The sequence below is a fragment of the Ictidomys tridecemlineatus genome, chromosome 4 (genome assembly GCF_052094955.1).
Source record: "Ictidomys tridecemlineatus isolate mIctTri1 chromosome 4, mIctTri1.hap1, whole genome shotgun sequence".
In the NCBI taxonomy this organism is placed as follows: Eukaryota; Metazoa; Chordata; class Mammalia; order Rodentia; family Sciuridae; genus Ictidomys; species Ictidomys tridecemlineatus.
Genome location: NC_135480.1, coordinates 147,358,523 through 147,377,111, shown reverse-complemented (window position 1 = coordinate 147,377,111; position 18,589 = coordinate 147,358,523). Strand labels below are relative to the sequence as shown.

General features: G+C 37.7%; 2 protein-coding genes across 12 annotated transcripts in view; one reads left to right on the top strand and one right to left on the bottom strand.

Annotated features, from left to right (window-relative positions):
• Spata6l (spermatogenesis associated 6 like) overlaps positions 1–18,589 on the top strand; it is a 55,449-nt gene that overhangs the window by 2,616 nt on the left and 34,244 nt on the right. For 2 of the 11 annotated variants that reach the window (XM_078047601.1, XM_078047600.1), the window contains exons 1-4: positions 7,893–8,054; positions 12,106–12,243; positions 15,512–15,560; positions 17,808–17,835. In XM_078047601.1, the coding sequence (XP_077903727.1) occupies positions 8,016–8,054; positions 12,106–12,243; positions 15,512–15,560; positions 17,808–17,835 (254 nt within the window). In that variant the 5' untranslated portion in view covers positions 7,893–8,015. Of the gene's footprint in view, positions 1–7,892; positions 8,055–11,845; positions 11,984–12,105; positions 12,244–15,511; positions 15,561–17,807; positions 17,836–18,589 lie in introns of those variants that run through there. The other 9 variants (XM_040285718.2, XM_040285716.2, XM_013358065.4 and 6 more) reach the window with 6 other exon arrangements.
• Plpp6 (phospholipid phosphatase 6) lies at positions 8,865–11,773 on the bottom strand. Its single transcript, XM_005324066.5, has one exon. The coding sequence runs from the start codon at positions 11,771–11,773 to the stop codon at positions 10,889–10,891; it is 885 nt and encodes a 294-aa protein (XP_005324123.2). The 3' UTR covers positions 8,865–10,888.

Here is an 18,589-nt window from a genome sequence, read left to right as displayed (position 1 = left end):
CCCCAAATCTCTTCTTCTTGTCTTGTCTTAGATCTCATTGGCTAGAACTTACGAATAATAATTCATTCCCTGGAGTTGAATGCATTGCCACCCAAACAAAACTGGGTTTCTTTCAGCAAGGAAGAAGATAAGTATGAGGTAGGCACTGTGTGCCACAACTAAGTTCCTGTGCAAGCTAGTGGTAGTATAATTTGAGTGTCAGTTCCCGCCAGCTTCCCCTTCACAATTTTCCCCTCCCAGGGTTCTCTTTGTATGATCTTTGGCCTCCTTTTGGTTCCTGAAATATACCAATTTCTTTCCTGACTCCTGGCCTTTTGCATTTGATGTTCCTTTCACCTGCATATCTTTTCATTTGAAAGTCTTGGCTAGTGGTCATGCTTCTCTTTTAAGGTCTTAGGTCAGATGTCATACACTTGGGGAGCCAAGCTAGCCATTAAATCTAAGCCAGATTCTCATTTGCTCTCTAACCTGTAATCTTCTATCTCATCACTTTGGATATTTCCTTCTTGCCCTTCATAATACTTTTTAGAATGTAAGCTCATGAGCATAGTTTGCTTCTTATTCACCTTTGTACCTAAATTGTTCAGAACAGTGCCTGGTACATAGTAGGTGTTCAATGAATATGCCATGAATAAATGGATGGAAATAGGAGTAAATAGATGAATATAAATATAAAAATAAAAATGCAAGATTAAATAAAGACAGAAGAGAACCAAAAAAGAACACAGGCATATTTTTGGTAGGAGAAATACATATAATCACATAAGAAGTAACCTCATCTTGAGCCATTGCTGGCTTCAAAGCATGCATCTTATGTCCCAAAATAGTAGACATACTTTTTAAAATTTTACAAGTTTTCTTTGTTTATATGGTACTGGGAGTTAAACCCAGGGCCTTCTGCATGCTAGGCAAGTGTTCTACCTCTAAGCAACATCCCCAAACCCTAGGCCTGCCTCCGTCTTCTTCTTTTTTTTTTTTTAAACAAGTTTTAGAACTTAATTATACTCTTTTCTGCTTTTTTTAATGTTGCAAAATAAAGTTTCTGAGAAATTGCTTGTGTCATAATTTGCTTACTACTCCCAAAGATATAGTGCTAGCCAGCTGAAACTTAAGGAGCAGATTAGTTTCTTTCTGAATATAAATTAAGTTTAAATAGAAGAACTATATAGTACAAAATGTCCAAGAGAAGTCATAATTATTTAAATATTAAGCCTACAAATGCTAGTGTATTGAACACAAGGCAAAAAGTAACATAGTCTGACTCCTGAACTCTTATAAGTTTTATGAAATAGATGTCATGTGTGGGCCCAGATCCCAAATGACTTCAGGATTGTTAAAAGCCATTCAGTTGTAATTTGATTCTTTCTCGTGAAAACACTCCTAGTACTGGGAGAAATTCTGGAGAAGTGGGTACACTTAAAGAACACTCAAATTTCCAGCTCCTGTTTTGTATTAGGAGACCACTGTTATTACAACACAGTGCTTCTTTCCCCCTTTAAATGAATTTCCCTCTCAATTACTTTAAAATGTTACATACCACAATAATTTGCTTAACTTACCTATATTAGAGGTGAAGAGATCCATCATGTTTTTTGTATACATATGTGAGTCTTCTATCAAAGAGAACTGCATATAATGCCACCAAGAATCCTTTTGATGGACTATTTTAGGACAGAAGTTCCACAAAAGGCTATGATATTTTTTTTAATTTAACTATATTGATTTTTTAAAAATGTGATTATGAAATTTTTTTGCTGGTACTGGGGCTCAAACCTAGTACCTCACCCATTCTACTCAAGTACTCTACCATTGAACTACAACCCCAGTTTATTTTCAGACAAGATCTTGCTAAGTTGCCCAAACTGGCACTGAACTTGCAATCCTCCAACCTCAGCCTCCCAAGTAGCTGAGATTACATACAGGTGAATGTCACAACCCCCAGTTGTGAATATTTTTAAACACATATTACGATAGAAGTACAGAAACTTTATATATCCATCACCCAGATTCAATAATTATCAAGATTTTTCTACATTTGTTGTATCTATTCCTTTAATGCATTTACTGAATCCTTGAAAGCAAAACCTTAGCATTATATCATTTTATCACTACATAATTTAATATGCATCTCTAAACAATGTTAATATTTGTCTTATATAAACACAAAGGTTTTATCATACCTATAAAAATTAATTTTTTGGTATTTAATATTTAAACCATAATCAAATTTTCCTGATAGTTTCTATAAGTTAGTTTATTCAAATTAGCTTTCCAATAAAGTCCATATATTACAATTGGTTATTAGGTCTCAACTATCTTCTATCTAGAGAAGTTCTCCTCACTACTAGTACTTCTTGCTTTTCCTTCCTTCTTCTCCTTTCACTTCTTTTCCTTCTCCTTTTCACTTTTAATACCATTGACTTGTTGCAGACTGAGGCAGTTGTCCTATACAGTGTCCCACATTCTAGATATTACTATTATTAACATGTTCTCCTCCCCCATTCGCTTCAAGTGAAGTTAGCTTTAGAATAGTGCTGCCCACTAGAACATTCTGTGATGATGAAAATATTCTACTTGCATTCACTAGTATGTAGTCACTAGCCATATATGGCTATTGAGCACTTTGAATATGACTAGTGCAAATGAGGAACTGAGCTGTACATTTATTTAGTTTTGGCTCATTGAAATAATTATACATGGCTAGCATATTGAATAATGCAACTCTAGTAGCTTGATTAGATTCAACTTGAACTTAGCGAAAGTGCTTCATAGGTGCTTCCTATGAATCATGCAGGGAGATACTTGATGCTACCAATAATGATATACAGTGATATTAGGACTGATCCTGCTCATGGAAAGTTTTCCCAAAGGGTATGATTTTAACAGTAACCTTTGTGTGTGTGGGGGGGCGGGGGGACTGGAGATTGAACTCAGGGGCACTCAACCACTGAGCCACATCCCCAGCCCTATTTTGTATTTTATTTAGAGACAGGTTCTCACTGAGTTTAGCACATCGCTTTTGCTGAGGCAGGCTTTGAACTCTTCATCCTCCTGCTTCAGCTTCCCAAGCCACTGGGATTACAGAGGTGCACCACTGCACCTGGCTTAACAATAATCTTTTTAAAAAAAACATTAATTACATCTTTATGCAGTTTGTGGGAACCAAGGAAAGAACCCAGTGCAATTCATTGAACTCATATATATTCACAGTAAAAGTCAAAAAGACAAAATGTTCTCTTATATCAGACTGTGAGAAAGCTAAACTGTGAAAGAATATTTTAAAGAAAGTCTTTGAAGGATAATATAAAATACAGTTATTTTTTGGGTCTGGACACTGTGCCTAAAAACAGAACAAAACAAAATCAGTGTTCTGGAAATGCATTACTCCTGAAGCAATCAATTGTTCTACATACTTGGGACTTTCTTCCTTTTTTTTTTTATTTTCTGCAGGCATTTTTCACAAATGCTGATGAATAACAACTCACTTTGGAAATCTAATCTGTTAGTGTTTTTTACACTTACTAATGAGTAATTCACTGGCTCCAAAGATTTTAGGACCTTAACTCAGTGTTCTCCACTGAGTTCAGACAAAAATAAATGGCTTAAGACAGGAATTGACGGTCTTATTTTTAAACAAAATCACTTATTATGGAATGTAGCTGCCTTTGGAGACAACTATAAGGAGGTATGACTATGATGGAGAAAGAAGGCCCTCTTTCCTTGTCTTTGCCTCATCAGATAACTCAGGTGGCCCTTGTGATTAATGGGGAACTGATAGCAGGTTGGAGGGCTCAGTATGCACTGAGAAGTAGCTCTAAAATCTGATGTGACTACCCTTTTAGATGCTGAAGAAACCTACAGGCTCTCTTCCCAGAACAATACACATTTGCACATGCAAGAAAGTTTGCTTATCCGTTCAGGAATGTTAGGGCCTCTGGGATAGGATCACAGAATTAAAAAACAAAACAAAACAAACAAACAAACAAAAAAAAAACACACACACAAAACCAAACAAACAAAAAATCCTCTGCCCTGGAAGTGGAAGTGGCAGACATACTTTGCATGGATACTTTTGTAGCATGCAGTACATAAAATATGGTCCCAAAATCTGAAGAAGTCAGTTCTTGCTCCTTCCTATATTCCCAGATTCATCCTTTCTATTGTTTTATGTTTCCTGTTTGTTTAGGTAAAGATTCCTCTTTACTTCTGTACCCCAGATTCCCTTCCCAGAGGCAAATATTACTAGCAGTTTCTGTTGTATTTTTTTCAGGAATATTTAAGCATGTAGGAAAACGTAATATTCTGCCTTCCCAAAAGGCAGCATATCATTCACATTTTTGTGCCATGCTCTTTTTCTTAGTTCTATATTTTAGAGATTATTATTGTAAGGTCTTATAGCTCTGCCCCATTCTTTTTCCATGCTGTGTAATATTTCCACATGTGGCTCACTCATAATTGATTCTATCAGACACTGCTTATTGAACATTTATACTTTCTAGTATTTTTTAATTGTGAATACTGGTACAGCATATGTCAGTGTTTTGTGAAAGCATTCCCATGGGATAAATTTCTAGCAGTGGAATCACTCAGCCAAATTAAATTTTTTGGTAGACATTATCAAATTGTTCTCCTAAGAAGTTATGTGGTAGACAGAATAATGGCTCACAAAGACAGTTCCTATATTACTTCCTATAATGTTACTTAATAAAGGGGAAATTAAAGTTTCAGAAGGAATAAAGGTGCTAATCAGCTGACCTCATTATAGGAACCTTTTTGTCTGATTGGTCCCAATGTAATCATAAAGATCCTCAAAAATGGAGTAGAGAACCAGAGAGATATGGCAGCATGAGAAAGACTTGGCTTGATGTTGCTGGCTTTAAAGATGGAGGAAGGGAGCTTGGAGCCAAGAAATTCAGGCAGCTTTTAATTAAAAGTGAAAATGCAAGGATGCAGAAAAGGCAAGGAATGTAACCCTGCTGGTACCTCAATTTTAGCTCAGTGGGGTCCACAAAATTGGAAGATAATAAATTTGTCTTATTTTAAGCCCCAAAGTCTGTGGTAATTTGATATAGTAGCCAGAGAAAACAAATATATGTATTTACATTCCAACCAGCAATGTTTCTCCATACCATGTCCATTAGTGCCTTAAAAAAAATAGTTTCTTCCCTTCATATGAATACAATTATTTGAAAAGAAATGTTTATAATTTGTGTATTATAATTAGCTTTTTGGTTAAAAGGAAAATCTCAGGCATGATTGTCATATTCTTGTTCTTCGCACTTTGACAAATTCTCATTTGAAGAAAGGTTTAATTTTCTCATCTGGGGCCAGGAAATAAGCAGGATGTACTGATGTGTCTTTTCTGCAATGCTGATGTCACTGCTGATCAAGGTGCACTGCAGAAACACTCTACAAGAAACACTTTACAAGAAACTATAAATTAAATATATTCTCTATTGATTCATTGACTATCCCCACAGTAAATTAGCAAAAACAGCTGTGCCTGATCCCTTCTCATTGGGTATATTTAGCTTGCCCTCATGTGGTGAGACTGCGCCTTATTCACACAATTAACCCTTACAGACTGTAGATCATCTCTACACTTAACATCTATTCCAAGATATTTATTGAGCGTCTGCAATGCAAATTAATCAGGGTTCAGACACTTAGCCATGTAGAGTTAACAGATTATGGAGATAAACAGTAATCAGCAATCACAGGAACAAATGTGAAACTACTATTGTGGGAATTGGTCCAAAGGGATTATAGATGAATATAATCATCTAAAATAGTAAGATTCCACCCTATCAGAGAAAGCTGAAGATCGAAAGTTGTGTGGGATCTGTAAATCTGTACATGTTAATTAAAACCTACATTGGCTGACATCCCTAGATAAAGGATACAGAGTGAGGAAAACAAAGGACCAAGAAAAATTGTTTGGCTAGGTAGAATAGGATACAGAGACAAGAAGAATGTTCAGAGAGATGGAGGGAAACCATAACAGGGCTGGGCCATGAAACCAAGCAAGGAGAGTCCAATTGTATGAAGAGTTAAAGATTAGAAATAGCATATGATGGGAGGATGGACAGTGTGTCTGTAAGGATCAATAGGATATTCTTGTTTTAGGGGCAGTGATGTGGTAGGGCACACCTTGATTAAATATAACTTCTCTTTATTAGTTGTGTAGCCTTGGGCAAAAGGCGATTTATTTGGCTTTAGATTCTGCATCTGTAAATAGGGAATAACATCTCCCTCAGAGTTATTGTGGGAGTGATTAGCTCTTTGTAGATCCTCAATAAAGGTTGATTTTCCCTTGCCTTACACTAGTTACTTATTCATAAATCTGTTTTTATTGTCACTCTCCTTGATATGTTAGTATTGGTGTTGGTGACTTCATCACAGGGATCGTTCCAGTTAGCTGTTGTAAGGTATCAAATCAGATCTCTGGATTATAGGAAACCAGGCATCCACCTGTGTATCTCTTGGTATGGGGGAGGAAGGGGAGCTGAGCACAATATGCTAGGAATCAGAAGAGTAAACAATACATCATCATCACACTGTATTTTTCCCTTCCAGGGAAAGAAACCTCAGTGACCAAAATGAAGACCCAATTATTCTCTAGGGATGTCTTTTTGTACCATTTCCAATTGCATAAATTTCCAATGCAAAATATTAATGATAAATGATAACATAAATGTTTTTGTTGTTGTTTTCAGAGATAGCATTGTTCCTCCCAGATTTTTCGGATTGGCTAGAAGTGGCTGATCCTACCTCTCTTCCTTCATTTTTGTTTATCAAATACAATGATAAATGGGGAGGGGGGGGACATGATTTCCTTTACCAATTCAGACCTCTTACTTTGCCTGTCATCTCTGACAGGTTTTTACAATGTGACCGTGGCTCTGTTGCCACTAAAGCAAATGGGGACTGGAACAAACAACACACCATGTCCCTGTATTCCCTTTTTTGTTCCCTCAAATCTAGCCAAGTTAAGGGAATAATGAGAGAAATCTTGGTCTGGAAAATCCAGACACATTTTATCTTGAAGGACACTGGCTTTCTCTTATGCACACCGGGAACTCGGGTGAGTGTTATTTGAGAAAGCTACTTTTTTGCGTGTTCACCAGGACAGTTGCTCCTCGGGATGCTGGTAATAGAAGCAAACTAAGCAAGCTAACGTGATGATGTCATTGTTTCTGCAGTCTAACCTAAAACCCCTCTGTGAATGGAGACATAAACAGAACTGAAGGCACTGCGGGAAAGATACATTTCACTCATCCAGCTCTGCCACTGGACAGAACACCGTGAGGGAGAGGAGGCACTGCTTGGCATATCACTATGAGGGATGGAGTGCTATCAGTCAGCCTTTCTCCACTCAACTCTTATTGGAGAGGTCACTGATTTCTTGTAAGCTTCTTAAAGAGCAAACGCGTACCTTCTGGGACAGTCAATTATATTAAATTGGAAAATTGTTAACAGAAATTCCAGGACCTGGGGGGTAGTAACTACTAAAATGTGTAGTAATTAAATTATATCGGAGCTATGATTTCATTCCACTGTTAAAAAGGAAATTGTAAACATTTAAACATAGTGATTGGGACCACACAGAGTTGATGGAAAGAAGTTAGTGCTCCAAACACCTGACCAGGATCCTGCTCCCTCGACAACACCCAGTAAGTCACTGCAGACAGTTGCTGCCCGGGAAGCCGCGCCCCGCACGCGCGTTCCAGGAGGTGTACGGGGCCTCGCTTGCGTTCTAGGGTCGAAGGTTGCGCGTTTGAGTGTCCATGGCAACGCGACGCTTCCGCCTTCTGGAAGCCTACGCTCTGGCGCGGGTTGTGAGAGACCGGTCCCGGTGGGAGGGACCCGGGCTGGGAGGGTCTGATGGGGGATCGAGGGGGTGGGGGGCTGGGGAAGTTTCTGGGAACACTTCCCCAGGGGTTGAGCTAAACTAAGGAAAGTTGGTCCAAGACCCAGCACAAAGGATCTTGTTATTCCAGCCCGCGCAGGGAACGATGCCTCTGGAGGCGGTGGTGGAGCTGCAGATCCGGGCGGTAAGAGATTAGCAAACCTCTGTTCCTTAACTCCAAGTCAGACTCTTAAATGGTCTCCCCACCCGCCGCCCCATAGATTTCACCGCTCTTCTCCCACTTGACACACACACATTATTTTCTTTGGGGACAGATCGTACCTTTTTGTCCTAAGATTTTTATATACGTTTGTATTCCTGGACTTCCTAACCTTTAATTCAGATCAACCTGTTCCTATTTTTTCCCCCAAAGCAACATGTTTCTTAGCTTCATTCTGAATTTGTTGTTTTAAAACAACACTACCTTAAGTCCAAGTAGGATTTTTTCTTTTTCAGAATAAAGATTTGTGAAAGAATTTTAAATTCTCCTTTAAATAACCATGGAATAATTTAATTTTTAAAAAGCCCCATTACTTCCTGATAATGTTACATTTATGAGTCAACCAAATATTATTATGACTTTGGCTTGCTAATTCAAAAAGGGAAATCAGTCAACAAATGTTCTGTAATTATCCACCACATCCTTCCTAAATGAGGTATTGGGGCAGGGGGCTTCATTGTTCTTATTTGGGAGAGAGTCATTCTTCTTCTGCTTCCATTTTCCCATCATTCTGTAGTTAGTGACAGACTGACATTCAGCTTTGTCTCCAAGGTGCTAGGGACTTCTCTCCTGGCTACCATTAGATTATAAGACTAACAGGACACTGCTGTGGATTCTGGCTAGCTTCCATACAATTGGCAAATACTTAAGTTTCATCAGACATGTAGCTGTGAAACAAAGATAATACAATTTTCCTGGATTTGTTCCATTTTGCTGACAGAAAATAAGGCCAGACCATATCAATTGGGCTTTATTAATTGCAAGCTCTCAAAACTGCAGAAGGTGAAGAATCTCTGGAGAGAAGCCAAGTGATACATACAGGCAAAAATTAAGTTTTCATCTAACAAAATTATTGGTTAATTTTATTTTTATTTTTAAAAGGCATTCCTCAGTGTATAATTAACAATGAAATCAGTTGTCTATTCTACAGTACTTAGGATGTTCCAGAAAATCAGTTGAATTGATCTGTGCTTTAAAAGCCAGCAAACTCAGATCCCAACAGCTAAAACAGGGAATTCCATAAGTATAACTACAAACTGGAAGTTAAGCCCCTAATATTCAGACTTGTGGACACTGCAAGAAGAAATACAATTGCTTTCAAATATCTGGCCTGAATATTGCTGTAGTTACTATGAAGGATCTAAGATTGAACAACAAACCCAAAACCACTTAGAGATTCACTGTTGGCTGATTCAGCAAGTGAAGAGGTAGTCCGTGTTCAGGATATTGTGGAAATGCGAATTATTTTATTTAGGAGTAGCCGATCCTCTTTTAAGTGTGCCTCTCACTCTCAGAAAGTTCATGCTTCCCCCCAGTCAGAACCTACTTATTTATCACAGTCATTCTCCAGGTTCCTGTCTGCATCTCTTAAAGTCCATAGTCCTTCTATTTATAAATGCCAAAATAATTGGTAGTTATTTTCTGAAGACATTAGTTCCAAAAGTAGGCTTTCTTTTCAGATAGAGCAACATTTAAAGCACATACCTCTTTTTAGGTCAAATGAGTAAAGCCTACCAGGCATTTGGTAGTCTTTGGTCTTATGATTTGAGGCAACATGGATGAACAGCTTTAAATGTAAAGGTCAATGTAAACAGAAATTTAGGAGTGTTACCTAGTGTCTGATATAGCAGCAAGCTCCCCTGGTGAATTTCAAGTTAAATACTGTTACATAAACTATGCTTTATACAGGAAAACGGAATTCCATTTATAAAACTATAGAATACAGGGTCGTCCTCATGGTATATATGAAAAAGCTTTTGCACATACATTGAAAAGAATCACATTATTTTCCTTTTTTATTTATGGATAGAGGAATGTTATTTTTTATTTAGTAGAGATGATGGGCAGCAGAGTCTCATCTCCTGCCATGCTGGTCATTGACATAATAACCTAAATTCTCAGTTCTTTTGACTTTCCCCAGCAGCTTAGCTTCTCTGTCCTCTGTTGTGCCATGCTATTGGTTGTCAATAGAATCAGACATGAAACCAGAGTCTCATACTTACTTTTCTGTGGGCACCTTAGACATGCCCACCTTTTAAGTGTTTCTTCAAGTAGTTCTTGGTTTGTTCTCTGAGTGGTAAAAAATAGTATTAGAGAATACTGGAAAATAATATTTAAAGACCTTTTGAAAGGGTGTAGGGAAAGGAGAGAAAGTACTATAATCTTTCTCACTGCCTATTCTTCAAAGATGGAAGAGATAATAAAGTAAAAAGGCTTACCAAGAAAATCAGGATTAAGAAGAAATCTCCCTGATGGTGGCAACAAATCTTCAAGGAATAAATTAGAAAAACTTGTGTCTTAAAAGACTTTTAGTACTGCTTAAAGTCTAACTCAGAAAAAGGACTAGGATTAGTACATGAAATATCTGCTCGTATATTTATGGAATGAAGATGGTGTTTCTCAAAAATTCAGTTTACAAGTGATGTTAACTTACAGGATACAACACAAATCCTACTGTCAAAACCAGCAACAGTATAACCACCCCAGCTTGGTTTCTTTGCTATTGTCCTGGAGATATAAACAGTTGAATAAATATACAATAGATTTTTTTTTTTCTTTTTGCTTCCCTTTTTATGGCTGTCTTCCAAGGGCTAGCACGTGCTCTGGCCTAGCAACACATCAAGATGGTGGGATATCTGAACTCCTAAGGAAGCCTGAAATGTCTAAGAAGGGCAAGTGGGATGGTGGCTGATTTAGGCTGGCATCATCAAATTGTGGAAACTTTCAGCTCTCCTGTTGCCATAATCAATGAGATGGTGTCACTGTTGATTCCACAGTATAAAGAGGACCGGAGCATTGTGGGGTGAAAGCCAGCAGTAGTCCACGATGCTGTACTGCATATAGCCCAGAAAAAAGCCAAAAGCCACATCGGTGACATTGTGCCTCCCCAGCATGACCCTGGAAAGACCCAAGATGAAGGCCCACAGTACCACCAGCACCCTCAGTGGAATGGCCAGTACCAGGTGCTTCAGGATGAACCGGGACACCAGGGAGGCCCTTGTGGCATGGCCCGAGGGGAAAGAGTACTTGTCCACCGAGAGAGTGACAAACATGTCCATCTGATTGTGGGCCGGTCGTGGCCTGCGGACCAGCCCTTTGATCAGGGCCACCACCAGGAGGTCCAACAGCAGGGCGAAGAGTAGGTTCATCAGCACCTCGCGTCCAGCCCAGCTGTCGCTCCTGCATAGGCAGTACAGGGTGCCCAGCAGCCAGGTGATGCCGTGTCCCGAGATCTCCAGCAGCTTCATAAGGGGCCTCACGCTACCCCAAGACGAACTCTCCCCTGCACACACCCCCAGCTTCTTGGATAACCACAGGTCGATGGCCAGCAGGGAGCGCAAGGCGATGCCCAGGAAGGACGGGTTCAGGTCCATGAGGTCCTCCTCGGGCAGTGAAGGAGGGGGCGCCTGCGAGGATCCCGCGGCGGCCACTGGAAAGGAGCCGCGCCGGTGCACCGGGCTCTCGGACGCGCGTAGCCGGGCGCTGGTGGGGTCCACGCCCGCGGCTCGGCTGCTGAGCAGGGACTGGAACTCGAACCTGCCGCTGCTGCCGCCGCCATGGGCCGGGCTGCCGGGGTTGCTGGTGTTGCTCGAGACTGAGGTGCCCAGCGGCCGTCCCTCGACGCTCCTCCGGGGGCTCGCCATCGCGGCGGGCGGCCCGGACCCCGGGACCCGGCGGGACTAGAGAGAGGCCTCCCGGCCCTGCAGCCTCTTCCGCTTCCGCACAGCCATCCTGAAGGGGCGGGGAGAGGAGCCGGCGAGAGCGTGATTGTGACACCTGGCGGAGACGTGGGAGGGAATTGGAATTTCCAATATGAAATAGGAGAGAACAGGGGAGGATGTTGATGCTGGGAGGTACACAGGGAATATGATGATGGTGGGACATTTCAGGGCCTCTGGAAGGCTAGGAGGAATACAACCCTGTTAATTAAAACAAACTTTGCTTGTTCTCCCCCTCCCCCCCCCCCCCCACTAAGATTTCTTGCCCGGGAGTGTTCCTGCCAGACAAACAAGATGTGTACCTCGGGGTTTACCTCCTGAATCAGTACGTGGAGACAGCCTGCTTTCCCTCCGTGTTCCCTATTGTGATTCAGCAAATCCTGAGATTTAAAAAGGTGATCTTGACATTCTCATTGTATTTTGCTGTCTGAATATAATCTAATAGTTCTTGTAAAATTATTTTGTAAACTTTCTGTAAAAACATAACCCAAAGGCATTTAAGTACAGTGCAAAACTACAGTCAGCCTTGAAGTAAAATCACAGTTGAAAGACTTGCTTGTGCTTTGCAAGTCCCAGCCAAGTTCTGTCAATCTAGTGCTAAATACCCTGGTCAATGGTTTCTATTCTTGGAACTCCCATGACATTTTTTAACTGGAGCAAAGAGAGCATTTCTGAATGTTCTTGGAGGTGTTAGAATTGCATTACATTTAATAAATTGCAGACCTTAGCAAAAAAAAAACAAAACAAAACAAAACAAAAAAAAAACTTTCTTAGACCCGGAAAAATAATGAAAGACTATAACCAAATCAAGTTAAATCTTATAACCAAAGTCCTGTAAGGAGACAAAAAGGCTCTTCTGATTTATTTAAGTCATACCTGGTTTATGTAGCTATAGTGATAAGGCTAGATTCCTGTTGCAATGAATACAGTCATGACACAAATAGCCCAAACACTACCCACCCACTTCCCACCTCAGTATTTAAAAGAATATTCATTTGATTACTATGCAGTTACTGGCAATCCCCTGAACTTTTTGTTTTGCATTTGGAGATGGAATCAGTTTTAACCTCAATAAAGCTAATGATGTTTCTCTAAACAGTGTCACTAAGATCTTTTGGGCAGAGGGAAGGTTGGTAGGATAGGTCTGAAAGATGGTGACCAGAAAGTGACCTGTTTTGGCCTGAGGATGGGAGAGAAGATCAAGATTGATTCACTGAAGGGCCAGGGTTGCATGCAATATGTTTGTAAATCACAGCCTATTAATTTAAATTAAAAATGTGCTAAACTGACTGGATAAAAAGAAAGAAATAAATGAGTATTATCTTAGAACATACAATCAGAACCCACAGGAACCTATCTCTCACATTTAGATGTTGAAAATGGTGAAAATGCAGCCATTTTTCCTCCTAAGAATTTTCATATTAGTTTTATCAGTTTTCAATTTAATCTGTAGAAGACTTTAAAAATCTTTTTATAAGAAGCCCAAAGATACAAAATTGTGGAATCCTAGAATGATAAATCTGTAAATGACTTTGGGCAGAGGGTTGTCTAGTCCAACCTCCTTGATTTGTTTAAAAAAAGAAAGGAATGAGTCTTAGAGTCACATTTTAAATGTCACTACTGCTCTGTTGAAAAGTGGTACATTTGATATTACTAGTCAAATATATCACAGAACCATTTTTTTTTCTGAATGAAACTAATTACCCTCTTTGTATGAGTTATTTGGGTTCATAGTGTAGTTTTCTCCTAGTCAATTCTAGCTCTTATCTGTTCACTTATCTTTCTTCAAATACTTGCAGCAAATAGTGACATTTTCTCTTCCTTGGACCTTCTGTGTAATGCAGAATTGAATGTTTTAAAGCATTTGAATAAACAAATTCCTCATGAAAAATTTATGAGCCATTGTGTTTGAACAGTTTGTGTTGATCATTTACTCAAGATCACACTTGAGAAAATCCTCAGATAAGGGAGTATTCATTTCCCAGGGCTGGTATACAAAAATACTACAAACTGAGTGACTTAAACAATAGAAGCATATTGTCTCACAGTTCTGGAGGCTAGCAGTCTGAGATCAGAATGTTGGCAGGGTCATGTTGCCTATGAAGGCACTAGGGAAGGATCTGTTCTTGACCTCTCTCCTAGCTTTTGATAGTTCCTTGGCTTTTGTCAGCTTAATTTTAATATTTATATGGCTATTTATTCTTTCTGTGTGCATGCTGTTTAAAAAATTGGGGGCAGAGAGGCTATTAGGCTGGGGCAGATCCAGTGCTTTAAGTGCCTCCATAAGTAAACTGAAGCCCAATGTAAACTGTAAAATCAAACTAGAGACTTTACCAATTATAAACTGTCAACTGTCCTCTTACTAGAGACTTTCCTAATCAGAAACTGTCAACTAACCACTCTCCAGGGTCTTTCCACTTCAACCAATCAAATGTATCTTCTTGTTTTATTTCCATGTCACCTATAAAAGCTCTCTGCCCACTTGGTAGCAATTTTCTGATTGAGTGCTGCCTGGTTCATGAATCATTCTTTGCTCAAATAAACTCTTGAATTTATTTTGTATAAATTTTTTTAATACCTTCTGTGCTCAAATATTCCCTTTTTACAAGGACACCAATCATATTGGATTAGGAATCCAACCTATTCCAGTATGACCTCATTCTAGCTTAACAATTACTTAATGACCCTAATTGGAAATGAGGTCACATTCTGAGGTACTGGGGTTGGGATTTCAACATTTTGGGGGACATAATTCAAACCATAACAATAGTAAAAGATGCAGTTATTGAAATAATTTAGGCAAAAAATTACATTTGCTTAATAAATCCAACTCAGAAGGACAAAAATGGATTACAGGGAAATCATACAGTCTCCCATTTTTGTTCTTAAAGCAGATCTGGCTTTGGATCCAAGACAGATTTTTAACCATGTTTAACATTGTTTAAATGAGAATTCTGAAGCTTGGAATCAAAGTCTACTTGAAAAAAAAAATGTTTTCCACTGGGTTGCATAATTTAGTGGGAGAGGCCTTTGTTTTAGTCCTATCTCAGGGCCTTTACTGTCAAAAACAAAGTATGCAGATTTGGCAATAACTGAACAGAGCACATGTGCTTCATGATAGATTTAAGAGGCTCTCTCTCCCCCACCTCTGGATTCTGTGAGAGCGTAACTCCTAGTAGTGAGCTTTTTTTGTGTGTGTTAATATGTAGGCAGAATTTCTATTTTAATGTTCCTTCTTAGCAGAACTAATTGCTTGGGAAGAAAAATCATTCAGTTAACATTTAGTGAGATCTATTGTAAGCAGAATGTTTTTCTAGGTACTCAAGACTCAGGTTAATGTAAAATGTGCTTTTAGCAACAAATAGAACTAGGTCAACTTGATGACATTTTAAGCATGTGGTAGATTTAGCCAACTCAGATTTCCTTGCATATGCTATTGTTCTGTTAATTTCTATGAATTTGTTCTATGTTCTATTTTTATGAATTTGTACTATATTGATCTTTTAATCATACTTGTTAAAAGTGTTTCTGTTGAGTTCTAAAATATTATATGGCTGGATTTTACCGAATAACATCCTAATTATTAGGAAGAAAATAATCTACAGTTTTTGTAAGTACCTATTAAAAAACTTAAAAATGTTTTTCCCATATTTTTCTCTGCAGGTATTTGAGAATGCAATAGATCCTGGAGCTGTAGCAGAACTTTTAGAAAGTAGGTACTCATTAAAGAAAAAAAAAGATTATTCTGTGTAATTCACAGGTGTAATAGTATGCTGTTTGCTGTTTTTCTAAACTGTAATATTTCCATGTTTGATCATGTTTACATTCAAGAGACCTTATGGTAAATTTTGAATCATGTTTTTGATCCTATTACAAACTTTTTTCTAAATATAGATGGAATTTTCAAGATGATAAATTCTGTTTGGTTGTTTATCAATATTAAGTGAGAAATCCTATACCCATTATTAATCAATCTCTATTCCCTGCTAACCCTCCCAGCCAAATGCAAATATGGATCTTTCTGTCTTTATAGATTTGCTTATTCTGGATATTTCACATAAATAGGATTATACAATAGGTGGTCTTTTGTGATTAACTTCTTTTGCCTAGCAAACATTTTGAAAGTTCATTTGTGTTATAGCATGTTCCAGTACCTCATTTCTTTTTATGGCCAAATAATATTCCATTGTATAATTATACCACACTTTGTTTTTCTACTTATCAATTGTGTTGTTTGCACTTTTAGGCTATGATGAATAATGATGCTATGGATATTTATGTACAAGTTTTTGTGTGGAACCATGTTTTCTTTTCTATCTATCTATCTATTCATCTATCTATCTGTCATTTATCTATGCATCCATCTATCTAGGAGTGAGATCACTAGGTAATATAATAACTATTTGGTTAAACTTTTAAGGAACTCCCACACTATTTACCAAAGCAGCTGAATCATTTTACATCTCTTCAGTAATGTCTGAGGATTTCACTTTTCTACATCTTGGCCAGCAGTTGTTATTATTTGTCATTTTGATTGGTAGCAGTCTTTGTGGATATGAAGTGGTATCTCATCATTATTTTGATTTGTTTTTCTGTGATGGCTAATGATATTGAGTGTTCTTTGCAGAATTGTCTATTCAGATCCTTTGCCTACCTTTTTAAGTAGGTTGTCTTAAAAAAATTGAGTTACAAGTGTTTCATATGTATTCCATATATAAGTCCCTATCAGATAAATGATTTCCAGTTATTTTTTTCCTGTTCTTTGGGTTGGCTTTCATTTTCTTGTTGGGATTCTTAGAAACAAAAAAGTTTTAAAATTGGTGAATTCCAGTTTGTTCTTCTTATATTGCTTATACTGTTGGTGTCATATCTCAGAAACTATTGTTTAATACAAGGTCACAAAGATTTACATGTAAAAGTTTTATAATTTTGACTCTTATATTTGGGTCTAATAATAATCTGTCTTCTGTTGACTTTTGTAAATGGTGTAAATTATGGGCCTATTTTCATTATTTTGCATGTGACTATCCATTTGCCTTAGCATCATTTGATAAAAAGACTGTAAAGATTTTGTTTCTGTCACTGAAGTCTCTTGGCACTCTTATTGAAAACCAAGTTCCTATAATGTGAAGGTTTATTTTTAGGCTCCCAATTCCTTTCCATTGATTAATATGCCTATTGTTATGCCAGCACACAATCTTGATTACTGTAGCTTAGTGAGAAATTTTGAAATCAGAAAATGTGAGTTTTCCAGCCTCCAGTTTAGTTCTTTTTTCAAGACTCTTTTCAGGGGGATCACTTAAGTTTTCATATGAATTTTAGAATCAACTTGTTACTTTCTGTGAAGAATCTAGCTGGGATATTAATAGGGATTTCATTGAATCTATAGATCAATTTGGGGAATATTACCCTCTTAACAATATTAAGTCTTCCAATCATGAACATGGGATGTGTTTCCATTTATTTAGGTCATTTTAAGCTTATTTTCAATGTTTATAATGTTCAGTATACAATTCTTGCATTCCTTTTGTAAAGTTTTAAGTATTTTATTCTTTTTGATGCTGTTGTAAATTAAATTTAATTTTTTCCATTTTCAGATTGTTTATTTCAGTGTATAGAAATTTAGCTAACTTATTCTCTGATATTATATTCTGCAAATGTGCCAAACTCATTTATTGATTCTAGTTTTGTTTATTTATTTATTATGATTTTATACACACAAAATTAGATTGTCTACAAATGGAAATAACTTTATTTCTTCCTTTATAGTCTGTCTGCATTTTATTTCATTTTCTTGTCTAATGCCCTGACTAGAGTTTACAGAACAATATTGAATAAAAACAATAAAAGTGATGTTACATGTCAATTTTTTATAGATGCCCTATATCAGATTGAGGAAGCTTCCTTCTGTTCCTAGTTTATATATTGTCTTTTTTTTTTTTTTCTTTGTGGTGCTAAGGATTAACTCAGGGCCTTGTGCATGCGAGGTAAGCACTCTACCAACTGAACTATGTCCCCAGCCCAGACTTTTTTCTTTAATTACAAAAGAATGTTAAATTTTATCACATGCTTTTTAATCCTTTATTTTGTTTATATGTTTATTTGTTTTCAGACATTTAGCCAATTTTACATTCCTGGAATAAATTTCACTTGATTATGGCATACAGTCCTTTCCATATATTGCGTTATTTGATGTGCTAGGATTGTGTTGAGGATTTTGGGATCTACAGTCATAAAGAGATACTGTTGACAGTTTTGTTTTCTGGTGATATCTTGGTCAAGTTTTGCTAATACTAGCCTCATAGAATGAGCTGGAATTTTTTAAATTATTTTATTTTATTTAGTTGTAGATGGACACACTATCTTTATTTTGTTTATTTGTCTTCTTATGTGGTGCTGAGGATTGAACCCAATGTCTCACACATGCTAGGCAAGCACTCTACCACTGAGCCACACCCACAGCCTGGGAAATGTTTTTTCCTCTTTAGTTTATTAGTGTTAATTTTCTTTAAACTTTTGGTAGAATTCATCAGTGAAGCCACCTGGGCCTGAACTTGTCTTTAGATTGTTTTTTAATTACAGATTTAATGCTTCTGCTTGTTTTATTTTAATTTTTAAAAACCTTTTTAGTTGTATTGGACAAAATACTTTTATTTTATTTATTTTTATGTATTGCTGAGGATCGAACCCAGGGCCTTGCACGTGCTAGCCAAGTTCTACCACTGAGCCACAACCCCAGCC

Coding starts and splice junctions, on each gene's coding strand:
- Plpp6 (XM_005324066.5), bottom strand. CDS start 11,773: ATGGCGAGCCCCCGGAGGAGCGTCGAGGGACGGCCGCTGGGCACCTCA.